General features: G+C 44.2%; 1 protein-coding gene across 1 annotated transcript in view; it reads right to left on the reverse strand.

Annotated features, from left to right (window-relative positions):
• ANO3 (anoctamin 3) overlaps positions 1–17157 on the reverse strand; it is a 113305-nt gene that overhangs the window by 8848 nt on the left and 87300 nt on the right. The window contains 6 exon segments of the mRNA XM_015429146.1: positions 8576–8723; positions 10770–10922; positions 11047–11192; positions 12050–12147; positions 14393–14450; positions 16081–16192. Coding sequence (XP_015284632.1) covers positions 8576–8723; positions 10770–10922; positions 11047–11192; positions 12050–12147; positions 14393–14450; positions 16081–16192 — 715 coding nt within the window.

Consider the following 17157-nt stretch of genomic DNA (forward strand, 5'->3'; position numbering starts at 1 on the left):
ACCCTCTTCAGGCTCCACCCCTCAAATCTCCATGAATTTCCCAACCTAGAGTTGGCAACCCTATCTCCTTCCCAGTCAACCATCAACCTGCCACTATCTGCCCCTCTGATGTCAGCTTTCCATCTCCTCCCCCCTCCCTCCTGGAGATCAGTTATAATTCTGAGTGATTTCCACCCCTCTCCTGAGATTGGAAACAGTGGTTCCCCAGGAGGGAATGGCTGGTTGGGAGGGTGAGGTCTGTGGCATTGTACTTGTCTGAGGTCCCACCCCTCCTCAAACCTCACCCTCTCCAGGTTCCATCCCTCAAATCTCCAGGAATTTCCCACCTGGAGTTGGCAACCCTATCTCCTTCCCAGCCAATCATCAACCTACCTTTATTTCCCCCTCACTCTTCAGCTTTCCCTTCCCCCCACACAAACACCTGCAGCCTCTTCTATGTTCTGAAGCCCTGACTGCCACAGAGTCCACCATTTTCTCCAGGGGAACTGATCTCTGCCACCTGAAGAGCAATTGTAATTCTGAGTGATCTCCAGCCCTCACCTGGAGATCAGCAACAATGTTTTCCCAGGAGGAAAAATAGTCTTTTTCTGCAATGGGGACCAAAACAGTTTACATCATTCTCCTCACCTCCTTTTGACTTGCACAACAACCCTGTGAGGTAGGTAAGGCTGAAAGTCTGTGACTGATCCAAAATCATCCTCTCAGCTTCTACAGCAAGAACCTGGATCTAGCAGACCCTGCCCTGAAGCACTGACTGCTATGCCTAAGGCAGCCAACCTCCAGGAGGAGCCTGAAGATCACCAGGAATCACAACTGAACTCCAGACAACAGATCTCTTCCCACCCCCCCAGAGAAAATAACTGCTTTGGAAGGTGGGCTTTATGGCATTCTGTTCAGCTGAGGCCTCTCCCCTCCCCAAAGCCTGGCTTCCATGGACTCTACCAGAAAATCTCCAGGAATCTCCCTAACTGGAGCTGGCAACCCTAGTCAGAACTGGCTCCAACGAGTTCCTCACAAAGGCCTGCAAAGGGTTTCCTTCCTTTGTCTGAACCAAGCTTGGTTGCCTACCATGGCGAAACGGGCTCCAGTTTACAACTCAGATGTTTGCCACCCACCCTCATCCCGTGGGCGTATCTCATTCCTTAAGTTCACTGCCACCACTCACAGAATTGTCACTGGCCAAATCTCCCTATTTGGAGATGGAATCCCCAATCTTTGGGGGATCCCTGGAAAATTGGCAACCCAAGGGTCTGGCCTTTCCTTGCTTCCCTGGGCTACCCTCCCTACACACACTACTCTCTACCTCTGGAGGCTGTGGGCAGGGAAACTTCCATTCATTCCTGAGACCAGCTGACTGTGGAGTGGCTGAATTTCTGCTGCTCCCAGGGATGAAGACTGCCTTGGCACAGTCCCTGTTTTCCCGCACTTTTTGGGCTTGGGGCAGCTGGGTACTGTAGGCCAACAGATGAGGAAGCCCCATTCAACCTAGTGAGTGATACCCCTGCAGGCCCCTCTCTGGAACTACAGCTCAATTAAACCTGATGGGGGAACATTTTAAACAAAGAACCACAGCCATCTGCAAGGCTCTCCCAAGGACTGAAGAATGGTCAGCAGGCAAACGGTTGCGACTGCTCCTCCGCTGATCTTCTCCTGACGAGGCAAATGGCTGCTTGGCTGCTGAGGTATTGGAGTTTTGGCGGGAGCTGGCTCTGTGGGTGGGACTCAGGTACACCTTCTGATGGGCAGTTCAGGCACCCAACTGATTTTGGAAAGCATAGAATGTTGCCGTGCGAAAACACATTTATATATAAGGACATGATATGAAATTGTTGGTGGAGGTCATCCAGAAATTAGGGCTGGGCTCTCACCAATATGCGGATGACACTCAGTTCTATCTTGCATTTCCAGTTGATTCTAGGGAAGCTGTGGAAACCCTTAACCAGTGCTTGGAAGCAGTTTTGGAGTGGATACAGGCTAATAAATTGAAATTTAAACCCGACAAAACAGAAGTGAGCAAAAGCCTTGACCTGGGATTTAAGGTGTCACCCATTCTTGACGGGATCATGCTCCCCTTGAAGGAATAGGTCCACAGTCTGGGACTACTCTTGGCCCAGGCCAACTGCTAGATAAGTAGGTGGCAGCTGTGGTGAAGAGTGCCTTTTACCAGATTCAACTGATTAGTCAGTGGTGGTCTTTCCTAGGCAGAAAAGATCTGGCTCCTGTGCTGTATACCCTGGTCACATCTAGATTAGACAAGGGGCGGGGCCCGTGATACTCGCGGGGGGGGGAAAGGCAGAGGAAGCAGGAGGAGGAGGTAAGTACCCCTCCATCCCACTGGTTCCCCTGTCTCCTCCACCCCCCTTGCCTTTCCTCCCCCTTGGCTTCCCCCCCGACTCCTCACCGTTCCCCCCCGGCCCCGAAGCATGTGCCGAGCGGCGTGCCGCTCGGCCCTTGCTGCTCGTTCTCTCCCCCGGCCCTGAAGCGAGGGCCCCCCTCCTGGCTCGCCGCTCACCTTCCAAGCGGCGGCAGCGGTGGTCGCAGAGCGTTCCCTGCGCATGTGCAGGGGACGCTCTGTGAGTTTCGGGGGGATTTAAACATCCCCCCGATGTTATTTTCCAGGTTTAGGATTTTTGTGCACACGTGGGGACCACCCCACGTGTGCACAAACCTCTCCCTCTCCCCCAGGTCCCCCTGATGTGCGGATTTAAGTATCCGCACACCAGGGGGCAACTTGAGAATTACTGCAATGCACCGTGCATGAGGCTGCCCTTGAAAAGTGTTCAGAAAATTCAGTTGGTACAGAATGCTGCGGCCACGATGTTGACTGCAGTGGGTTGTAGGGACCATACGACTCTAGTCTTGACTTATCTATATTCACTACCAATTTGTTTCTAGGCACAATACAAAGTGATGGTGATCACCTTTAAAGCCCTATGTTGCGACCAACATATCTGAAGGACCACCTAAGATGAACATGCCTGGCCATTACAGTCACCTTTGGAGACCCTGCTTCGGGTTTACCTGCCTTCTGAGATCAGGTGGGTGGCTACCTGGGGTAGGGTCTTCTCACTCATGGTAAGAAAGCTCTGGAACTGTCTACTCAGGAACTCTCTACTCTACATTTGGCAGTCTCTCAGTGATCTCTCCTTCCAGTGTTTTTAGGTTTTGTATGTATTTTAACTCTGTCTTTTAACTCTTCATAAAATTGTTTTGATCATTTATGTTGGGGGGGATAATTTTAGTAGTTTTATAATGTCATTTTTTTTGTATGCTATAAATTGTTAGTTGCCTTGGTGGCCCTCGTAAAGCCACAAAGACTTGATATAAATTTTGTAAATAAAAAAATGGTATCAATAGCATTGCTGGGTAGCCGTATTGATTGACTATGGGATGGCATGGCATCATCCTATTCACAATGCAATCCCAAATTGAACCAGATCATAGTTGCAGGACAAAGAAGAGGTACCTAAGGGGGGAAATGGCACCAGAGCAGCAATTCAGAGTGTTGAAAACACAAGTAAAAAGATGTTTAAGAAGGTAAATATAAAGGATGGAGCATTTTGCTCAAAGATGTCATCTGCGGAATATTTTGAACAGCACAGGTCAGCATCACTGCAGAGAGGAGAATGCAGAAGTGATGTTTTATGTGGTACATATTACATATTTTTTAAAGTGGTCCTACTTTTATATAACTTAAGTTAGTTTGTCAGCAAACAGCATGTTTTAAAATCATGGAACAATCTACTTCTGCTGATAGGTTAGCTGCTGAGTGGGGGGGAATGCAAGGAAAATTCATTCTCATTCAGCACTGAGGCAAAACATGGTCTGTGTTATTTTTTTTAACAGCAGCATTCAATGAAATAATGACTGAGTTCTTCTTATTCTTCCTATTGTGATAGAAACTCAGAGATATTATTGAATGGAAAGGGCAAGACTGACCATGGAAAAGGTTATGGCCAGAAAAAACTATGGATGATGGACCAGAAAAGCATAAAGCTTCTTATATGTTTAGCAGTAGCCCTTTCATACCCACCTATTAAATGTGTAACTGCACAGCCAAGGAATAAGAAAACATACTGTTAATTGACATTTGAGGAGCTGTAATATTAAATAATAAAGCCCCCAGGAAAAAAAGCACAAAACATTAATCATTATTTTACTTAACAGTTAAATGTAAAACCAGGTTTACTAAAATAACATGCATTTAAATTTTGGGTAGTAAGTTTAAAAATCATTATTTCATATTGCAGGCAGCAATTAATGAATGCAATAACTTTCAGTTCTACTTTACAGAAGCACTGAGTGGAATAAGAGTTCATCTGTCACCATAGAAGTCAAAAGTATTAGTTGCAACTCTTTATGGTGTGAAATATAATATTACACTAAAGTCCATGGATGAGTTGAATACTTTAACTGTCACAACTTCTTCTGTTTCACACATGCTTTTCTTGTGCAAGGAAATAAAAAATGATTCCAAAAGTTCATTGGCAGCCTTTGGAAGATGATTAGAGGAAGAGAGTTCCATGGCTGAAGAACAACCAATAGGTACTAGGGATGGACACAAACTGGGAAAATGCGGTTTGGTTTGTGGTGTGCCCTGTTTGCAAACCAAACTGATTAACTGATGCTAAACAAACCAATTCCATTTGTGAGGATTGTGACACAGTAGAACGGCCCTCTTGGCATGCCAGGGACACCAAACTTGCAGGGGACCTCTGGCTGACTGTCCTCTACCTGCACTCCAGGTTTGGTGAGGATTGGATTATGGGGTCTGAGTTAGACCCCCTCCCCAGAGAATCTCTGCAGCAGAAACTGAAGGTGGGGGCATTTTTGCAAGCCCAGCAGAACCAGTGCAATGTGCCCAGCAGAACCAGTGCCACTGTGGCACTGCAAACCCAAAAGGACTAAGGTCAAGCCAGAGAATTTCTGAAGTAGAAACTGAAGGCGGTGGTGGGGTGGGGGTATTTTTGTAAGCCCAGAAGAATCGATGCCACTGTGGCAGTACAAACCCAACTGGACTAAGGTCAAGCCAGGAAAGTTCTTTGGGGGAAATGTCAGGCACAGGTTCAAAAGTGTATAGAATGGAACCCCTGCAAGCTACACACACCAAATGCCCAGGGAAACCTCACCCTGCTGCCCACTCCTCTACAGTCTCTCCAAGTTGAGGGTGGATTATATTTCTTGGGTCCCAGTTATGGAACCCCCCCAAAAAAGTCTCCCACATTTATACCCTCCCATCCTTCCTGAGTGCGAACACCTCTATGTGACATGAGGATGAAAGTGGGTGCACAGGGTGCTCATTGTGGGAGGAAGAACTCCTCCATCCCCTGCATACCCAGGCACCCATCCCTGGGCACCAAACCCATCCTGCCAGCCCACTGGAGCCTAGCCCAAGCAGGGCATCACCAGGGGTCTCACAACCTCCTCCCCCTGCTGTTCCTGGGGCTTTCCACAAAGGCAAAACAGGTGTTAGCATTGCCAAGAGACACCACCAACTGCTAACACTCTTTGGAGGGGAGGACTATGACATCCTTCTCCCTTGCGGAGGGCACAGTGGTGATGGTCAAGGCTCAGCTCTCCAGAGTACTAGGCAGAACCATGCACTTCACAGCAGACCTCTGGAGCAGTCTGCAGGACTGTCAGGGCACAGCCAGACTCCAGGAGGGGACAGTCCTGCCACCAGGCTACAAAATGGTTTTGCTCCTTGTGCAGGGGATGGATGTAGACCACATGACACAAAACATTGCTGCTGTGATACAGAGTAGCCCGAGGGAGTGGGTTGGTGGCAGCAACATGTCATGGACACTGGAGCCAACATGCTGGCAGAGGTGAAGTGTGTGAGCCTCAAGGGCATCGTTTGCCTGGCACACATGCCTGGAGAGCTGGTGGTGAAGTATGCTCTGGGGCTGGGGAACACTGTCAAGGTCACCTGGGATGCTGCTCCCCTTAAAGATGCAGTTCTTGCTTGAGACCTGCCGGTGCCTGACCACCCAATTCTCGTGCAGCATCAAGTCTGCCCATCTGTTGCACGAGAGGTGGGGGGGGGGATGAGGAACTCCACCTATGCCATGATTTCATGTTTGGTGGAGCAGAAGAGCATTGTGCAGGATGTCATCTCCTGCATGGGGAAGAGGAGCTCAGCTTCAGCTCCAATGACTGGCTGACCCTCTCCCAAATGGAGTGCATCCTCAAGCCCTTCCAGGACACCACTGATGTGCTCTTTGTCTATACAGGCTGCCTGGGGCAAATTATCCCCATGATTTGAAGGCTCGATTGGGTGCTGGCCTCCGTATTGGAGCTGGGCCCCGAGGGGATGGCTATTTTCCCATGGGTCAGGGCCTTGGCAGAGAGGTTAAAGGTGGGCATCACCACCAGGTTACATCTTCTCTGCAAGAAAGGGGAGCACAAGTTGGCCTGTATCTGTGGATCACCAATAAAAGGCAGCATTATTCTCTTTAATGCAGAGCTCTTGCAAAGGAAGTGTGAGCTCTGCAAAGAAGTGTGGAGGTTACAGGCCACCCAACATGGCCAGAGGGAACAGTGGGTTGAAGAGGCTGGGAAGGAAGAGGAATTGCAGCACCTCTGCCTCAAAGAGTGCAACCAGGGTGAAGCCCCACTACTGATTGTCAGTGGTGAATTGAGAGGCCAGAAGTGGTGTGGATATCAGACATGCAATGGCAGAGGATTTGGCAGAGATGATGTTGAGGGAGTACCTCGCCAATTCCCCTGTGCCCGCTGATGCTGATCCTCTGGAGTACTGGCCATGCAAGGCTGTCATCTGGCCTGACCACTCTTGCATGGCTATGAGCCCCGAGTCCACCTAACACCCAAACCCCAGAAGGAGAGTTCACAAGCAGGAGGGTATAAAATGTGGGTGCTCAGCCAAGGCACTCAGTAGCTAAACCCCACCACTTGGCATTAACAGAGAGATGGGGTGGCCCACAATCCTAAGTCCATCTAACACTCCCAAACCCCAGCAGGGGAGGGAAGTTCACAATCAGGAGGTATAAAATGTGGTTCCTCAGATGAGGCACCCAGTAGCTAAGCCCCTCTGCTTGGTGTGAGCAGAGAGATGGGGTGACTCAGAGCCCTGAGTCCACCTAATACCCAAACCTCAGCAGGGGGGAGGTGTTCACAATCAGGAATATATGAATATAGTCAGCTTTGAACAAGTTCCCTGCTTCTTGGTCTGCCAACAGCCAACAGAGGAGAGGCATAGAGCAGAATGGGAACTATGTTATTGGCAGCCAACAGTGCCTGTTAAAGCTTTGGAGGGCTTCTGTTGATGATGGAGAATTGGAGAATTCTGCCCCCCCATTGCTTTGAAGTTTTGTAAACATTTTAATTGAGCAGAGACAGTCTGTCTGGAAATGTATCCATTCACGAAACACCATGAATAGCGTGAAAGTTCATGGAATGTTTGTGGGGTCACCTTTACACGAACATTGCTTTGTGAACCATGAACCAGCCAAAATTCGGCATGAACTTTCGTTTGTGAGCTGATTCGTGCCCATCCTGAATAGGTCCCCCTCTTGATCTGCTCTTCTCTGGCCCAGTTAGAAAGAAGGACATTCTTTGTTGATCTGATATTATTAGTAGAACTACACATTTATCAGCAAAGCAATACCTTTGGTCATCCCTGCTAGAGGTGAGGAAATAATGTATTAATGATAGTACAACACACTAGAACTACATATGGAAGGACATTACATAAGTCTTCAGTTTTCAGAATCTGAACCTTATTTTCGATATGTAGTTCAGCTGTATACAAAGGGACTGATACGGACCTTATTTTGCTGTCCCCCCCCCCACACTGTTTGGGTGCCACTAAAAGGAAAAGCAGAGGTGATGCTGATACAGCTGATGCAGCACCTTCTCTGTATTTTTTAAACTGTAGCTATGAGAACCCTGATCAGGGTCAGGGCCATAGTGTGTGAGGAAAAGGGATTCATCTTCTCCACTGTAGTCAGCTGTGCCAATTGAAATGGTCTCACCTGAACTTTTATTATGGGGAGGGAAGCATCCTGACAGCAAGTGTTTATTTCCCTTTTAAGGCTAACAACAGCCTCATCAGGAGGGATCAGGAGGGGAAGGATTCTCCTCTCCCTATGTACTGTGTACTCCCTGTGAACTTCCTACTTACTCAATCCGCACACAGCTGCTATCAGACTTCTGAAAAATACTATGACATTTATTCATGGTAATGTAAATGTCATGTAAGTTTTGGTACTAAGATACTGAGGTTTATAAACTTTCGAGCTGTAGCATTTATTTCTTTAATTACATTTTTAAATTGCCTAATCCCCGTTCTCAGTCAAATGCTCTAGTGTGGGTGAGAGAGTGAAAAGGGCATCTTCATTTTATTTTAATGAGATGTTTCCATATGTACAGATTAGATAGCAGACCACATTTTGGAGCGTATTTTGCTTGGCCTCTGATATAGTAGCCTTTGAGCCAATGTAACAATAATAACAATGTGCAAGATGTATAAGAGTGTATTATGCTGACAAACATCTACCAAAATACAACAGTTAGTGCATCAGCTAAAAATATATCTGGAAAATAGAGTAATTACTTTTCCTGCCTGTATCCTTGATCAACACAAGGGCCGTATTTGTAGGCATAAACAAATCGTGGGATATAGTCAGAAGTAATGGCGATAACAAAAGCATTGGTGATTACAGCCAGGACTCCTATTCCTTCAAGTATTCCATACCAAATTCCTAGGAGAAAAGAATAATAAATGAATCCAGATACAGCAATTACTACAAATTTGTTCTCTTTACACAGTTTTCAATCCACACCCAAAGAAGCTTTTAATTGTGTTCCAAGACAGACTTAAAAATGCCATTTCTTAACTACACCAACTGTAAATGGATGTAATTACTCCGATTTCAAGCAATGTCATAAGAACTGAGTCAACTAGTATCTCCTAGACACAGAGTCCTAACCTCACGGACTTTCAATCCAAGGATCTTCTGACATTTAAAACATCATTTTCCCACCTTATTATCAGGGCTATTTTGGGGGCGAAATGCACCGGAATGGTGTTCTGGCTGGCGTCTGAGCTGTTCTCTGTCTCAAGGACAGTTCTCTCAGAGCTCTCTCAGCCCCACCTACCTCACAAGGTGTGTGTTGTGGGGAAGGGAAGGGAAAGGAGTTTGTAAGTCACTATGAGACTCCAAGTGAACTGCGGGGTATAAATCCAATCTTCTCCTCCTCCTCCTCCTCCTCCACCTCTTCTTCACTAGATTTGCTAGTGAGGCAACTTATCTCTTTTCCCCCCCACCAAATATTTTTGTTTTTGTGCGAATTGTGAAAATGGATGTAATAAAAGGCCAGAGGGGACTTTGATTAGTTTAATTGAGAGCTAGTTTGGTGCAGTGGTTAGGAGCATGGACTCTAATTTGGGAGAACTGGGTTTGATTCCCCACGCCTCCACATGCAGCTGCTGGTGTGACCTTGGGTCAGTGACAAGTTCTTTCAGCGTTTGACCTGAAGGAATAGGTGACAAAATTTGCTAAAGAAAAGGCACATAAAATGAGATTCTGATGTGCCTGAAATGGAAACATTAAAGATAGTTAAATTTCAACATCACAATTAACATGATTTTTGAAAATGCTTTGTGATTTGTGTTTTTCTGTTTGAGAGAGAAAATCAGAGATACGTTTATTGAGATGTGTTTATGTTACTGTTAATGTTACTTTTAAAATAAATATAATATTAATTATTAAAGTATGAAATTGGAAACTTAAAAAATGTTTTTATTGATTTTGTCAAAACTGGTTTGACAACAAACAACGCAAACAGAATAAGAAGCAAAAAGTGGGTGTGACTGGATGACCACACTTCTGGTAACATGGGGGTGTGGCCTAATATTCTAATGAGCTGTGATGTCATGGGTGTGGCCTAATATGCTAATGAGTTTCTGCTGTTGGGTGTGGCCTATTATGTGAATGAGTTCCTGCTGGGGTTTTTCTACAAAAAGAGCCTTGTTCATTATATTTGCAGAAAGCAACGGTGTTCCAGCATCACAACCTATACATGCATTAACTTCCTTTTTTATAGATTCAGGTGGGTAGCCGTGTTGGTCTGAAGCAGCAGAAGAAAGTCTGAGTCCAATGGCACCTTTAAAACCAACAAAGTTTTATTCAAGGTATAAGCTTTCATGAGCACGCACATTTCTTCAGATACGGTGAAACAAGACATCCTCAACCATTACATATGGGGGGGGGGGGAGGGGGGGGGGGGTTTAGTTGCCAGGAAGGGCTAGTTAGAGTCAAGATGCATAAGTAACTGAACTTCTCACATCCCTTTGTTAACTCTTGTATTTGCTTGCTAATTTACTGCTATTCACGGTTTTTACCAACTGCTTTAATCCAATCTCAGCTATAATCACCCAGTTACCTACGCATCTTGACTCTAACTAGCCTTTCCTGGCAACGAAACTGCCCCCTCCACCCTTTCTCTACCTATATGTAATGGTTGAGGAAATTCTTTTTCATTGTATCTGAAGAAGTGTGTGTGCACATGAAAGCTTACACACTGAATAAAACTTTGCTGGACTTAAGGGCGCCACTGGACCCAAACTTTGTTCTTCCCTTTTAATAAATATTTATAAAATAAATAGTTGTGAAAACACAATGGATTACATTCTGTGATGTAAATATGCACTGCAACATGAAGTTAAAAACATTTCTGAACAACTCTAATATTTGGCACAATTACTTGGTAAAAAGAGCAGCTAAAGTGACCATGTTTTGTCTCACCTATATCCGTCGCTCTTGCAGGCATTGGCCGCCTCCACTGTGTAACAAACTTATAAGCATCAAGTCTAATTTCTATAATGTTGTTGAGCAATGCCAGAAGAGGAGCCAGTGGAAAAGCAGCTACAAAGATGGTAGTAAAGCCAAACTGTAAAACTAGAAAACAGGTCATATGATCAGTTAAGGACACTCCCTCAAGAAAAACAAGGGAACAGTGGTAGTAAACACAACCATCAGCTTCTATTAGAAACAGAAAGGCTAGCTCCTTGAGCATACTCACCCATCTCTAAGTACTCATCCATCAGACCATGAAGATTCATTGGCTGTAGATTCCAATCTTTTTCCCACTGAGGTAGAGAAAATTTATGCTCCAATAACTGCCCTCCTTTCTTGATCTTGCGTCGTGACCACCAGTTTTGTAGCAACCTGTATTAGAAAGACAAAGCATAAAAGCTATGTTATTCCTTGCAGTAACTCCACCACTCATTGGTCTCTTTAGTCAGCACCATTCCACTAGGCCCACTTGGATTGTTTTCATTCCTGGTGAGTAGGGTTGCCAACCTTCAGGTGGCACCTGGAGATCTTCTGCTATTACAATTGATCTCCAAATGAACAAGATCAGATCCCCTGGAGAAAATGACTGCTTTGAAGGGTGGAATCTATGGCATGATACTGTTCAGGGGTCCCTCCTCTCCCTAAACCCTGCTCTCCCCAGGCTACACCCCCCCAAATCTCCAAGTATTTCTCAACTCAGAGCTGACAAACCTATTTGTGAGCAAGGTTTCTATAGGTAGGAAATTTCATCACTGCAGGCAGTGCTATTCATTCATTCATTCATTCATTCAATTTATATCCCACCCTCCCTGCCGAATGAATTTTTGATCATTTTTATACCCTTGCATTTTATACCATTTGATCATTTTTATATCCTTGCAATGACTTCTTTAGCTATTTAAGATGTCTGAAAATGGTACTATGTTTCATTGGTACTAATGGTACTGACTGTGCACTATAGTGTACAAGATCAAGTGTAATCCTTGGCTACCGGTGAAAAAGGTCTCCATCAAGGCTTATATGGATCTCTTCCAATAACTATCATTTTTTCTGAGGGCTGCCCATAGAGGAAAGGATGGATGATTGCTTTTGTTTGGACAGTCAAGGTGGTTTTAATATTATTCTGGTCCCAGCAGAATAAATGATCAAGCCAGCAATTTGACATGCTTACAGCTCTAATCACAGTGACATTACATTTTTTAGAAAAAGCCGAGAATGATTGTACTTACGGATAGCCAAGTTCCATGAAGTTGTTCCACATTTGCTTTAAAACCATGATAACACCCATTTGCAGGCAGAGGTCTATTAAGCAGCCACTAGGATGACACTAAAGGAAGAACGTAAAAAAACGTAAAAACCAACAATAAAACTTTCTTCAAATACATTAGAAGCAGGAAACCAGCCAGGGAGGCAGTGGGGCCCTTGGATGACCAAGGGGTAAAAGTAGTACTGAAGGATGATAGGGAAATGGCTGAGAAGTTAAATGCATTTTTTGCCTCTGTCTTCACTGTGGAAGATGAGAAGTGCTTGCCCACTCCAGAACCGCTGATTTCAGGAGGGGTGTTGAAAGACCTGAGTCAGATTGAGGTGACGAGAGAGGATGTCCTAAAACTGATAGACAACTTAAAAACTGATAAATCACCAGGCCAAGATGGCATACACTCAAATGTGAACTTGTGGATCTCCTTACAAAAATATGTAATCTTTCCTTAAAATCTGCCTCCATTCCTGAGGACTGGAAGGTAGCTAATGTCACTCCCATCTTTAAAAAGGGTTCCAGAGGAGATCCGGGAAATTGCAGGCCAGTCAGTATGATGTAGATACCAGGTAAATTGGTGGAAACCATTATTAAGGAAAGAATTAGTAGGCACATAGATGAACAAAACCTATTGAGGCAGACTCAGCATGGGTTCTGTAAGGGAAGATCTTGTCTCACTAACCTGTTAGTGTTTTTTGAGGGGGTGAACAAACATGTGGACAAGGGGGATCTAATAGATACTGTTTACCTTGACTTCCAGAAAGCTTTTGATAAAGTTCCTCATCAAAGGCTCCTAAGTAAGCTCAAAAATCATGGGATAAAAGGACAAGTCCTTTTATGGATCAAAAACTGGCTAATTAATAGAAAACAGAGAGTGAGTATAAATGGGCAATTCTCTCAGTGGAGGGTGGTAAGCAGTGGGGTACCGCAGGGATCAGTACTTGGTCCACTGCCTTTTAACTTATTCATTAATAATTTGGAGTTGGGAGTAAGCAGTGAAGTGGCTAAATTTGCGGATGATACGAAGTTGTTCAGGGTGGTGAAAACCAGTGAGGATTGTGAAGATAACTCACTGAAAATGTTGAGACAGTGTGTGACTGCAATAAAGAAGGCCAATGCTATGCTGGGGATTATTAGGAAGGGTATTGTAAACAGATCAGCCAATATCATAATGCCCCTATATAAATCAATGGTGAGACCTCATTTGGAATACTGTGTGCAGTTCTGGTCACCACACCTTAAAAAGGATATTATAGCTTTGGAAAAAGTGCAGAAAAGGGCAACTCGAATGATAAAAGGGTTGGAACACTTTCCCTATGAGGAAAGGTTAAAGTGCTTAGGGCTCTTTAGCTTGGAGAAATGACGACTGAGGGGTGACATGATTGAGATTTATAAGATTATGCATGGGATAGAGCAGGTAGAGAAAGAGGTACTTTCCCCCCTCTCTCACAATACAAGAACTCCTGGGCACTCCATGAAATTGCTGAGCGGTCGGGTTAGAACGGATAAAAGGAAGTACTTCTTCACCCAGAGAGTGATTAACACATGGAATTCACTGCCACAGGAGGTGGTGGCGGCTACAAGCATGGACGGCTTCAAGAGGGAATTAGATAAGCATATGGAGCAGAAGTCCATCAGTGGCTATTAGCCACAAGGTATAGATAGGGACTCTGGGGCAAGTGATTCTCTGTCATCTTGGTGCTTGGGGGGGGGTCAACAGTGGGAGGGTTTCTAATGTCCTGGCCACACTGGTGGACCTCCTGATGGCACTAGTATTTCTGGCCACTGTGTGACACAGAGTGTTGGACTGGATGGGCCTTTGGCCTGATCCAACATTGGCTTCTTTTATGTTCATATGTTCTTAAGCATTACAGTGTACACATTTACAAAGCATTGTTTATCATTAAGCTGTTTAATTCTTTTGGGGTCACTTTGGGGTCAGGAAGGAATTTTCCTCCAGGCCAGATTGATCCAGGGACCCTGGATGTTTTTTGCCTTCCTCTGGGCACAAAGCAGGGATCACTGAGGGAGTGGAGGGGAGGGGTAGCTGTGAATTCCCTGCATGTGCAGGGGGTTGGACTAGATGACCCTTCTAACACTATGTTTCCTATAATTTTAAGATCACTCTAAAGGGGTAAACAATGAGATCCACCAGTCTTGTTTTTATGCCATGTAAAATTATTTTAATCGTTCTTTGAAAAAATAAGAAGCTGATTATCCAAGAAACAGAATTATTTGACAATGGAAGCACAGATTAATAATAAAAAAAATTGAATGTAGAAAACACATTGGCAGGACATGTAGGGTTGTTTACCTCTTCCAGTCTCCATCTGTTAAAAAGTTTGTTGTATTTTCCGGGACGTCCAGCAAATCTGGGAAGATGAGATTTCTGTTTGTCAGTTGTATTTGGAATAAGTGGCCATATTTAACAAGAGGAGGACCCATAAAGAATCACAAGGAGTAATCTTTAGTCCTTCTCTTTGCCATAGAACACAGCATCCCATCATATCAACGCCAGCTTCAGTTCCTACATTTATGGTTCCCATTTATGGAACCATTTTCAGTTCCTATTTATGGTGCTGCTAGCATCTGCTTTGCACTGACACAATTCTCAAGTGGCATTTTGGGCCCTATGGCAAATCAAATCAGTACTTAAACTCCAATACATTGGTTTTGTAACATGTGCATGTCAATATTCACTTTTTATTTTTTTTCCAATGGAAGTGTGATTTTTCTGCAAACATGGGAGTTTGTAAAAGCCTCAGTGAGACTGCTGGCTGGCCTTTTGATCAGATTTGGCTACCTGTATGGAATCAGGGCTAGTCTTTTACAACTAAGTGAAACTTATTTTTCTTTTCTTTCTTACTGGGAACTATTTGAGTTAACACTGGCACTGGATAGAAACTATTTGCTTGTCAAAAACACCTCCTGTTATCAGTGGTTTTTGATTCTTGCAATTCATTATTTTGATACTTGTTATAGTCTTTTTGTTCTCTTTACTGCATCTTCTGGGTGCTACTTTATTTTTATTCTTTGCTTTCACTGTCCTTGACCTCACTGCTGTTTAATCTGATTGGTTATGACAACCCACATTTTTTGTCCATGAAGTAACAATGCTACATGTGAAGACTTCATAAAGCCCATAAAATAAATCACGGAGGTCTCCACAGCCAATTAGATTAAATGACAATGAGGTCAGATGAGTGAGAAAAAAGTAGAATAATTTAAAAAACAAACAAACACCAAAGTGAACCAGCAACTGGGGTGGGGAGAGGCATTAACAAAATTCAGATGTTCATTAAGATATTTTTTGGCAATGTGTTCAGCTATATAAAATATGATAATTTTGAAGTCGATGTAAAAATCAGAGAATATTGGACACTGTCTTAGTTCAGCAGAGAAGGCAAACACTCAAAATTCCTGTGCATTGTTTGAAATGAACACAATCAAGAACTTTGATATGAACACGGCTGAGCTTCCATGTTCCCTTCAATGGTGAGGACAGATCTGCACGCACAAAGAGATACATGTATCGAGCTACTCCCTTCCTTGATGGGGCAGCCTGTGCAACTGGAAACCTTCATGTGTATATCACAATCCCTAAACTTTCATCCGAGTGCCAATTTGAAGCAAAGTCTTTTAATGGGAACCACAGAGCAAGAAGGATAAGAACCTAACTACACATGCCATTTTCAAGAAGGACATCCCTGTATTCACTGCAGAGGCATGTTCTGAAGTTCCATGTCTTGCAAATACATGTGAATCTGAATCATACACGTATATTGGGTCCCCTCAAACCTATGAGGAGTCAAGACAGGCATTCTAAGACCCAATATCTCACCTATGAAACTTTGTACGGTCTCACTGCTAGCTATCTGTGCAAAGGAACTGCACATAGTTAATTTGCATACCAGCACAAGATCTGCTAGGGCTACAAGTTTCATCATGGTTTTTGTTATTTATTTTTCTGAGAGTTCCTTAACTCATTTGAAATTAACTTACCTTCCAAGGAAAAAAGCAATGTAGAAAATAGAACTGTTTAAGTTGACAAATTGGAAGAGAAACATTTTCAAGGCAAAACTGTTTTCCCACTCTGAATCTGTTCGAGGATGTTCTACAAGAATGAAAAAGTACACATTACTTATTGGCAAAGAAATTCAAATTTCTTAGTCCTGATTGGAAGATGACTTTCACTGAGACACTGGGCTGCATCTCACCCTCCATGTCAAAAACAAGCATGCTCTACTGATATTGCTTCCATTTCAAATCACCATATATGAATGGCCAGAAAGGTTATCTGCCTGCTTTGATTTATAATCTGACATATATAGATGTGCTGACAACAAGGAAAACAACATTGATTATTAAATATATATATAAAACACTCAGTAGATTAAGAAATCATCACACCTTTCAACCTATTTACCATGGGAAGAGAATTTGCCCTCAAACATCTACATTCACTACACTTATTATTCTAGGGGGAAAGTTAAAGGTAGCCATTGGATGGAGGGGAGTAATTTGATTAGGGTTGTGGTGCTAGAGAGGGGAGGGTTAACCCTTTGCTCATTAACTTGAACTAATATAATCCTTGAAGCTACTCTTTGCCTCAAGGGGGAAAACATAAAATTACCATTATGGATACCCTTGGAAAAACAACAAAATAGGATCATGTGTACCCTCATCTGGTTTTACCATCAGTAATAAAATGACATTATCTATATATCTAATAGTGAAAGGCACCCCCTGCATGCGGATACCTAAATCTGTGCATCGGGGGCACCTGGGGGGGAGGGAGATTCTTGTGCACACTTGGGGCAGTCCCCAGGTGTGCACAAAAATCTAAAAACCTGAAAAAAATATCGGGGGGATACTTAAATCCCCCCAAAAGTGACAGAGCGTCCCCTACACATGTGCAAGGGACGCTCTGCAAACTCCCTCGCCGCCGCCGCTTGGGGGGGGAAGAGAGCAGTGAGGCTCGAGTGCCAAGCCGCTCGGTCCTCGCTTCGGAGCCGGGGGGGAAAGAGCAGCGAGACCTGAGCGCCAAGCCGCTCGGTCCTCGCTTTGGAGGCGGCGGGG

The sequence above is a fragment of the Gekko japonicus genome, unplaced genomic scaffold (assembly GCF_001447785.1).
Source record: "Gekko japonicus isolate JY-2015 unplaced genomic scaffold, Gekko_japonicus_V1.1 scaffold2381, whole genome shotgun sequence".
NCBI lineage: Eukaryota > Metazoa > Chordata > Lepidosauria > Squamata > Gekkonidae > Gekko > Gekko japonicus.